The following is a 10842-nucleotide window of genomic DNA, read 5'->3' as shown; positions in this document are numbered from 1 at the left end:
AGGAGGGAAGAGGACCGCGCCGCGCTTCTGCGCCTCTGCCTGGGTACTGCATGGAGTGAGCGCAGAGGAAAGTGGAGAGGGTAATAGCCTACCGGAGTGGGTGGTGGAGGTGGTGTGTGGTGTGTGTGTGTGTGTGTGTGTGTGTGTGTGTGTGTGTGTGTGTGTGTGTGTGTGTGTTGGAGGGGGATGGAGGAGTAGAGCGGTGGGTCGTCATTTGAGCGCTGGGTCTGGTAAGGTATATTGGCACTTACCATCAATGTTGGGTGAGTAACTACAGTCATGTTATTACTTTTCCTAATAGTTAGTAATTTGCAGCATTTCCAGTATTCCCGTTACCAAAATAGGTCGTTGCGTTTGTTATCACCCTCTCTAAATATTAGTTTTGAATTTAATTATTCCCACCACATTCGTTTCATCATAATTAGTCCTTTCCTTTTTCAGTACGTGGCACATTAAACTGGTTTATATGAGTAATGGCAGAAACATTTACTTCCTCTGGGTGGAAAGCGCTTCGACAGGATCGAACTATTTTGATCCTATCGACAAAGGATGACAAAACATTGGAAATCAACACTATATGGTTTCATTGATCATTCACAGAGGTAATCCTGATTTGTGAAGGTAAGAGTGGATGCAACCGCCAAGACAACGCGACAAGTTACTTGTGTTATTAAGGGGTAAAGCATTACGTTTTTGAGTAACAATCCCAACACTGTTTGCCATACCATAGCCTATCTGAGTCCAAATTTGATCTTGTAGTTTATTATCATTACAATGGAGAGTAAGATCCAGCAATTACCATACATCTATTTGAAAGCCAAAAATCACATCTGGGAAGCAAGATGGTACAAAATAATTTGGTGAACTACGTCTAATAATTTACCACATTGGCGAAATATGTCAGTCATCAGTAATAGGCTACTCCAACTCCACTTGTCTCCAGAGATTTAGTCTAGCCTGGAAGGACGTTTGGAAGTTTTGGTGGCAAATGAGATGCCTTCGGGTTTAGTGAACTGACGCCCCTGGGTGCGGTGGGGAGCGCGTCAGTGTCGACTCCTGGTAAAGTTGTGAATAACGCCTGTGGTTATTGACATACACTGCGGTGCCGCCCTCAGGTGGTGTCTGAGTGGATTTCCTCTCCCTGGTGGGTGGGTGAAGGAGTAACATGGGGATGCAGAGCTCCCTGTTGATGAGGCAGGTTTTGGGGTAGCGCGTCCCACGTTTCAGGTGCAGGATCTCTGTGCGCTTCATCACACTGTTGTTCTAAAGGTATGTGAGTAATCATATGTGTGAAATTAGTTTACATGTTGTTTTAATGGCGCTCACTTGGTCAATGGAAAAAAGAGGAGAAGGAGATGGAGAGACTTTCACATCTGTCTATCAACGCCCTGTAGCCCGTTGTAGGGTAGGCGGGGTCGTGTTGTGTTGCAGGGAAAAAACTGCAAAAAATTTTTTACAATCCTCGTTTTTTGCCCACACATTTTTTTTTTTTTTTTCTCCTCCATTTTTTTTCTCCCCATACTATTTCTCCCCCATGTCCCCTTATGTGCTGCGTGACATCATCACACTAACGACAAAAATCAAGAAGACCCAACCTGCTTAGGCTTATAATTGATTTTAGTCTCAGAGGTTTTTAAGTGCATGCATTACATGTCCCCCACCCCAACCCGACCCTCAAAAAATAAAACATTAAGCATTAACACACACACACACACACACACACACACACACATGTACCAAGTGTCATATCACTCCAAGTATATTTGTCCCCTTCTGCAGCCTGCAAAGATCTCATGACAGGGGACATATGCACTCGTCAACTCTGACATGTAGATGACACTAGTGTGAAAAGACACGGACAGAAAGCAGATGAGAGAGAGAGAGAAAGAGAGAAAAATATAGGAGATAATCTTCTTTCATTCAGATTCCTATTTTCATATTGAACTTACCCTCAACTGTAGGCAGGCGGCAGGCCTACATGGGCCCACTGTCAGCTCTGCTCCACTTTGTCTGAAAAGCAAGTGTAAAAGTAAGAAGCTGAGCCAACAAGACTGGTGTGTGTGTGTGTGTGTGTGTGTGTGTGTGTGTACTATTTAAGGAAATGGCATGCAAAACGCACCATTTGCTCTCTTTTTTGTAATAAGTCACAGTTTAAACTGGAAAAGCTACATGTTTCGAGATTATTGTCTAGCTAAGGTGTCATTGCCCCCTTCCAGCATTTTCAAAATTACATTGATTGGCCTGAGGGGAGCACAACAGTGTTTGTTTAATTCTCTGTACACAATATCTTGGACGGCTGATCAGATTTTCACGTAACTAAAGGGAATGATGTGTCTCACTGCTCCTTTCTGGAATATTTAAATTAGCAGTGATTGGCCTAAGGTGGGTGCTACAGCATTTGTTTACTTCTTGGATTTTTCTGAAACTTGGGTAAATTATGCATCTCACCGCTGCACTCCAGCATTCAAAATGACATTGATTGGACCAAAGGGGAACTACAATTACAGCTGAACACAAAGTGACACATTTGTTACTGATTGGTCCAGACAAGGACGACATGTTTACTGTTGCCTTGTTCACATAATGAACTCTTGCGCCTGATCAACCAAGAAAGATCAATCAACAACATGCCTACATGCTTTTGTTGTAGGCTACAACAAAAGCAATAGACTACAATAAAATGCAAATGAATCAGCACATAAAAAGTAGTTCCTACTGACCAGTTAGGTTAGCTTACCATCATAGTCAGGGCTCAGTGGTTGTCACACTATCTGACGAAATGCTTGCCGCAAAAGCAAAAAGTTTTACTGGGTAGCCACTGATTGTCTCCTAATAGCAGCTAGCCAGGGTCATGTCTCTCTTTATAAGTGAAGAAACAATTAAAAATTCTCCCCCTCCATTCAACAGTTACTACAACCAATGGCACAACATATGACAGGTGACCAACAACAATGGCAACAGCCGTCTACTGATGTGAAAGTGAATGAAACTGAATGAGTATCCAAAATGAATGGAATTCAATGTACATTGGCCCCCAAAAATGTCCTTATAGACACACCAACATATAAAAGCTTGCCACCCTCTACCTAGTGGCCATCTTAAAAATGTTCTCCTCACCATCATCATCCTATCCTCTACCTGGGATATAAGCAGGTTATATGATGTTAAAGTATTATCGAAGAGCCTGCCGCATGCTCGTTCTTTGCCTTTTCCTATACAGCCATTGAGGGAACCTGTCTCTTCCACGCCACCTGCACAGTCGTGAGGTGGAAATGTCACTGCTTGCTGAGGCGTGTTATTGCTGTGGAGAGTGGGGACCGTCTGCTTGGCCTCTGAACGCTCAAACGACTCCCCTTCTGAGAGAAAAATGTCCATTATTTCTACAGGGCCACCTCTAATCTTTCTCCTAGTCTAATTACAGCTGGCTAAGGCAGGCGATGTGCAGGGCCAATTACCCCAGCTAAACAAGCCATGTGAGGATGCCAATCAAGATAAAGAGAGAGACTAGTGCTCCCTGCTGAGTGGAGTAATCACAACCTGGCATGACGTGTTGATTACTGTTGCTCCAGCGCTGATGAAGACAGGTTGGATATAATCACTTCTGATCTGGCACTTACAGCTCATGTCTGTATCCTCTGGTAGCTGTGTGTAGGTTGCCGCCATTAAACACCACAGAGATGATGTCCAAAATAAAACAGCCAAATGTGCTGTTTTTAGCATGGGGGGTGTCACTCAGGTAGGTCACTCAGGTAGTCAGCGTCACTGAACTACAGCCTTCTCTCCGGCAAACACATGGAAAGGTGATGACTGAGGGTAATGGATAGTGAAATGCATCAGTGTTAAGTCGAGCTGAAGAGGATTTCTGTCTCCTTCCACGCACTCCATCTCCCCTCTGGCTGTGGCTCCTGGACCCCCGGGATCAATTGTTCAAACAGGCTCAAGGCCTATAGTGAGTATGTGGCTGGAGGGCTGGAGGTGTGTGTGTGTGTGTGTGTGTGCTCAGTACACCAAACCATCAGCAGTCATGAGTGTCTGCCCTGGGGACACAAACCTGCGTCTACTGGAGCTCTGTGTGTGTGTGTGTGTGTGTGTGTGTGTGTGTGTGTGTGCGCGTGTGTCAGCAACGGGGGCAAGACTGCCACACCAAGTCTTGCCAATTTTTCAATCATCACCCTTCCAGACTCTCAGGTCTTTCTCCTAAGTGTTGTGTGAATGCACACATAAATGTATGTCCACCACACACACACATACACTGTACAGACGTACGCCTGGATACACACATTCATGCTCACACACACACACACACACAAATAAGATTAAGAAGAATAAGATAAGTTATTTGTTAATCTAAACTAAACAAACTGCACCTCACAGACATAATGATTTGCTTGAATCACGTCATCATCCTTTAGTGTGGATGCAGCATGTGGCAGCGCTCTCTAATTTGAAATCACTGTAGTATAGGTCCAACCCAGGACCCATTGATGCAGAATGTCCGATAATCATCTTTATAATAACAGATAGATGGCAGCAGCGTGTTTGGCATCAGTCTCACTCCAACAGATTGTTATCTTGCAGATTAGGTTCTGAGCAGTTAGCAGAGCAGAGGCCCCTAACACAAAAGAGTTTACGGTGGCATTGTGTTTCCGACTCCTCCGTCCCCAGGAGTGATATCCTCCGCTGTTTTGATACCGCCTACTTACTCTCAAAATGATTATTGTGTTGAAAAGGAGAGGAGAGAAGAACTGCTGACTGAGTGGACCGAAAAGTGACAGTTATTATCACCTTTTAAATGAATTACTTTACAATATGAGAGAATCTCAGTCACCACGACTGATATGTGTATTATGTTGCAGGCCTCTGTGTGTCTACAGGCACCATCAGAAAGGGAAGATAATATCCGAATCCTGTTAGACTAGAATAATTCAGAAGGACTGTGCTAGGAATTGGTCTTGTCTACAAACAACACCTGTGAGCTCAGCTCAGCACAATAATGAATCAACCATTACCTTTTGGAGTTTTTGTTTGTTTGGCTTTGGTTTAGTTCTGGTCAACTCTGCCCATTCTCAGGACTACAGCATGAAGATAAACCTTATCTAACCAAAGGACTCTCCCACAGATAGGGAACACAGCAGCCATAAACCATGGAAGTCTTAGGGAGCTACAGTCACCAGCCTCTGCTCTGCATGAACCCTGTGGATGTCGTTCTGAAAGTAGAAATCCACCCTAAAACAGAATTCGCTCAAGAAGGATGTTGTTCCTATGATCTTAAACCTCCAGAAATCAAAGAACCAAGGCTTTGACCTGTTAAGTTATCAAGGGACAAATCCTGCAGCTGCTCCCTTGATAATGAATTGGAGACTAAATTCTCACACTCATATTACTCATGTAATGTTTGCTTGAGATTTTATATCAATAAGCTTTATCCAATTGAGGTGCTGACACGTGAACCAGATGGTGTGCTTATATATATATATATATCTTAAACAAGGTGCTGAACAGAACACATGGAACAAAAAGATGCTCCCAAGGTGTATAAATGTATAAACACGTAGACAGGTGACATTTCGAGCGCAGTGCTCTTCATCAGGCAGTTCATGTAGTCTGATGAAGAGCACTGCACTCGAAACGCAACCTGTCTAGGCATTAACAAATCTATACATTTTGGGAGCAGATTTAACTCTATTTTCGTTCCACAAATCAAAACTGAAATGTCCGAGATCATAGCACTGAGATTTACGCAAATTCCATTTTAGGGTGGCTTTTCCCTTCATGTGGCAGTGACGTTGATGTAGATGAATGATTCCTGGCATTGGCGGTTGCCTTGTCCTGCACCTTTGGCCCCCAGAACAGATGATTGCTTCATCATTACATCTCGCTTTCAAAGGACAGAGTGGGCAGCACTGTGTTCTCCTGAGACACGAGACACTGTTAAATAACTCAGCCTTTAGGCCCACCTTTGGCCTGTCAAAGTCCCTGCAGAGAGGGAGGGAGGGAGGGAGGGAAGAAATGAGATGGAGAGAGAGAGAGAGAGAGAGAGGGGAGGAGGAGGAGGAGGAGGACAGGTTGAAGATACAGGAGATAACAGCTAAGCATTGACAGGTGAGCTCCTCCTTTGGACTGGGAGAGTGAGCAGAGAGGAGCTGGTGAGTGACTATCTAAATGAAGGGTTCAATTTCAAAACACTACTGTATATCTGTATTAAGATATAAGTTGTTACCTGAAATTCATGACCACATATTTTAAAAACAGAGATAATTTAATCCTAAAAAATGACAGCATTCAATTAGCAAATTTCTTAAGATTGCTAATAATTTAAATTATATACAGTAAATTCTTCAAGTATGTCAACAATTTAATCTGTGAGATATTTCATTTTGAAACAAATCTCTTTACTGTATATCTTTATTATATCTTTATTTTTGTATGGATGGAATATATTTTTACACTGTAGTTCTTAAATGATTCATGAGGTGTTTATTGTCATCCAAGTGAATTGTAATTCTATGTCATGATTTATTACATTAGATTTCTGCTTGCTTTGTAGAACATTCAGTGTTTGGTAAAATAATATGTAGTATCTACTGCGCTCTTGTACATCACTGACTAAAGTTTCGTTTTTTAGTTTTGCAGGTTACTTTATTTATCGATAAAATATTTAAATAGTTAAGTATTTATAGATTTATAGATTACATTTGCTTCTACTGTTGCTCTTATTTCATTGTCAACTTCTGATGGAGATTTGTCGTGTTTTGGAGATCACGACTCCAGATTAAGACACAATTCAACACTAATTCAACATATATATTCATCCACTCACTCTTATGAGGCACGCACACACACAGGCACACCTGTCCACACACCAGTGCGCACATCCTTTATGTCCTTGTGATAGTCGTCTAATAAGAGGATTATATTAAGACATTCTTTACTATGGATTCAAAGTTCAGACATTCTTGTTAAAAGAGAGTCCTTGCCACATTCAGCTGTGTCTGCGGACTGCCGTTAAACATTAACTGTCACTAGAGTGTTGGCATGGAGGATTAACTTCTTTTCCGAAGCTATCAGCACTTCCAGTTCCTTGGGTTCAGTGTTATCTGCCTCTAAATGAATGTGTGTGTGCTAGGGGGAACAGTGAGAGAAAGAGGGGGAAAGGGAAAGGATTTCGAGGTCCACCCATAAAGTCTTACTAAATCCAATATCTGCAGCCACTCCTTCACTGAAGCATCACATTAACCAATGGAAAGCGTAACACTTATCTCTACCTCGTGTTTATCTTTGTATATCACAGTTTTATAGCCTAATAAGACTTCTAAGTGTCCAGAACTTATCACCATATCTATCAGTGTATTTACTATATGTTTCTGTAATTTGGGCATATCATATCAGCAAATCATATTTACAACGGAAAAAATACCTAAGGATTCACCACACCTTAAAAAGAAGATATAATTTGTGACTGTGTAGATTAAACATACCCCTCTCCTCTGTTAGGACATGGCTGCGTATAAGCAGAGGGTGATCGCTCTAACCAAGAGGCAGGGTCAGACGTTCGGCTTCTTCCTGAGGGTGGAGCATGGAGAGGAAGGCCACCTGATCCGCTGCCTGGAAATGGGAGGTCCTGCTGAGCTGGCTGGCATGAAGGATGGAGACCGCATCCTACGGGTCAATGGAACCTTTGTTGATGGATTGACCCATTCAGAGGTAAGTAGGGAGTGGAATTACAGCAGTGTAATCTCAAATCAGATTAATAACAACTCCTGAATTGACAGTATTATCCAGTGGCAGTCATAAGCATCTTTTTTCAAACTCTCTTTCTATGTGTGCCCCTGTGGCAGGTGGTGGACCTGGTAAGAGACAGTGGAGCGTCAGTCACTTTCCACATTATGGATGCAGCCTCCTACAAGAAGGCCAACGCAGAGAGAGTGGATCTGTCTGATCCTCAGGGCAGACCAGCTGCCAACGGAGTGGCCAGACAGACACTGAAACCCAAACTCTGCTACCTGGTCAAGTCCAGCTCAGGCTATGGATTTTCTCTGCGCTCGGCCAGAGGTGAGCTGAGGAGACACGGCTACGGAATCACAATCTGGGTCAACTGATCAAAAAAGGAAACCCCTCAGACAAATAAGACAAATTCCATCATACAAAGAAAACAAAGTTATCATCTCAGTTAGGTGACTCTTTGTGGTGGGACTGGCTGATAAAAGAGAGAAGTTGACAGTAGGTTTGTTCTCTTTCGTTTCCGCTGTGATTGTTCATGTGTTCTATAACTTCCTCGTCTAGGTGAGCAGGGCTTGTTCATGACGGAGGTGACCCCAGGAGGCATGGCTGAGAAAGCAGGGGTCAAAGCCAACGACCGTCTGCTGGAGGTCAACGGGGAGAACACCGAGGGCGCCACGCACGACCAAGTGGTGGAGAAGATCAAGGCGGCGGGCAGTAGCATCATGTTCCTATTGGTTGATGAGGAAACAAACAGGTACCACCAGAACAAGCACATCAAGTTAGGAGCGGGGCTAGCCACAGTCAAGCACCTGCCGCACAAGCCGCGCATCGCCGACATGACCAAAGGATCCGATGGCTACGGCTTCTTCCTCAGGGTGGAGCCCAACCAGAAAGGCATGCTCATATGCTGATATTACACATGTACTATTACTAGGGATGGGACGATATGCTTATCTCAGGATCCGATTCGATATGCGATATAGGGTTCATGATTCGATACAACCATGATACAACGTAATGTAGAAAAGTTCAGTCTGACTGTGCAGAATTATGTTTATTTCTAAGACACAAATCTTTCTACCAAGGGCATTGGCTTGCTAGAATGCAAACAATTTAAAAATGTCATTACAAAGTGCAAATAATATAATTTGGATGGAGAGCTTGTGAAATTGTGATGGGAAAGCCATCTCATTTGTGATTACTAGAGCAGAATAAAATGCAGCTAATACTGTGATTCATTTTTCTGCCCCACGATGCATATCGTCACATTTTTGTATTGCGATATATTGAATTTCGATATATCATCCCATCCCTAACTATTACTAATTATTATATTAATGAACAACAAACTGCAGAGAGGAGCCTGTGTCTTGACAGTGTACTAACTGCCACCATACAGGCCACTTCATCAAGGGCATAGACAGAGGGAGTCCAGCAGAGAGGGCAGGTCTGAAGGACATGGACAGGCTGGTGGCTGTGGATGGGCAAGAGGTGGACGACTGCACCCATGAGCAGGTGGTGGACAGGGTCAGACAGAGCGGCTACAAATGCTGCCTCCTGGTGGTGGACAAAGATACTGACAAGATGTACACGATGGTGAGCCTGAAGTGCGAGAGTATATCTGTGGTTTCAACAGACACTGCAGACTTTCTAGATAACATCTTGTTCTGTCCTTTGCAGGGTGGAGCGTCTCCTATGCTCTTCTGGGAAGAGACGAAGGGTTCGACCGCTCCACCCAGCTACACAGAGGCCGTCCATTTACCTGCTCCTGTCCGACCGTCCACACCTGTTAAGGGGAGGAAAGAGGAGCTCAAGCCTAAACTGTGTAAGATGGAGAAGACCTCAGCTGGCTATGGCTTCCACCTCAATGGCATCCAGGGTGTGTGTGGTCAGTACATCAAAGAGGTAAGACTTACCCAGGACAACAACGTGTTTTCAATCATTACCGTTCACAATCAAATCGTTCGCAACAGTTTAGAGATCTTGCTCTCCTGCTCTCCCTGTATCAGGTGGTGATGCGTGGGGCAGCAGAAAGGGCAGGTCTGGAGGATGACGATATTGTGGTGGAGGTGAATGGTGTGAATGTGGAGAAGAGCACCCATGACGAGGCGGTGGCAATGATCCGCAGCAGCGGCAGCTCTCTGGAGCTACTGGTGGCCACAAAGAGCGTCTATGACCAGCTCAAAGCCAAAGGAGTGGCCATCACACCCCTGCTCCTCGGGCAAACGTCCTCTGTGCAGGTCCACACACCAGCCACTCTAGAGGCCAGCAAGGAGGAGGAGGAGAGACTGGAGAAGGCCCGGCCAGAAACCCCTCCTGCACCAAGAAGAGAGAGGGTGAGTGAAGATTATAAAAAAAAAAAAAAATTCTAGATCCTGTGTGTCATCTCCCATTTTTCTAGTCTACTATCTCATATAAAAGCAAAAATATTATAAAAAATGATCTTGAATGACTGTAAAAATAAATGCTTTTTGTGTTTTCACGATCTCTCTTTTAGACCCCGTCTGTGTCGTCATCTTCATCTCACGAAAGTATTGATGAGAGACTCTGAAACAATTTGCTTTTTGGGCCTCACACATCCAATTAATATTGAGGAAGAGACAAGGAGGAAGAATACAAAGAGAGAAAAGACTTATACAAATTCACTCTGTCCAACATCTGCCTTTCAATCATACCAACATAATTATATCACCTGTATGAAAGAGCTGAGAACAAAAACATTTGGGTATCCTTATACTGTATTTCTTTGGCACCAGCAATAGATCTATTTATTGATGTGCCTGTGCGATGATCAGAGCAATGTCACTGATTCCCTATACCCAAGACTAATAATGTTCCCAAGATTAAAAACAATAGCCTACAGAAGTTACGCCAACGCTAGTAATATTATTGCCAGTGAACAAACACTGTGCTCTTTCATGGATATTTGCTATAATAAAAGACTGCTGTTATGCTTTAATGTTCTAAAAAAAATCAACTTTGTTGTTCCCACTTCTAAAATGAATGTAGAATAAAACAAATTCCATGAAGAGAAATAAACAACCACATGCTATCTAAATTATGTTTGCATCCCTTTTTGTCCACAATTGAATTATGTATCTCCCTAATGAGAGCAAAAGA

At 43.3% G+C, this 10842-nt stretch overlaps 1 protein-coding gene across 1 annotated transcript; it reads left to right on the top strand.

The window, feature by feature from the left end:
- Window positions 1-187: 187 nt before the first annotated feature.
- pdzk1 (PDZ domain containing 1) lies at window positions 188-10659 on the top strand. Its single transcript, XM_071905261.2, has 8 exons — window positions 188-263; window positions 7495-7704; window positions 7839-8052; window positions 8284-8616; window positions 9122-9318; window positions 9403-9627; window positions 9732-10058; window positions 10220-10659. Exons 2-8 carry the CDS (start codon window positions 7498-7500, stop codon window positions 10271-10273), a joined length of 1557 nt encoding a protein of 518 aa, XP_071761362.1. The 5' UTR covers window positions 188-263; window positions 7495-7497; the 3' UTR covers window positions 10274-10659.
- The last annotated feature ends 183 nt before the right edge of the window (window positions 10660-10842 follow it).

This window comes from Centroberyx gerrardi, chromosome 10 (assembly GCF_048128805.1).
Source record: "Centroberyx gerrardi isolate f3 chromosome 10, fCenGer3.hap1.cur.20231027, whole genome shotgun sequence".
Classification (NCBI taxonomy): Eukaryota; Metazoa; Chordata; class Actinopteri; order Beryciformes; family Berycidae; genus Centroberyx; species Centroberyx gerrardi.
This window is presented reverse-complemented; position numbering and strand designations above follow the sequence as displayed.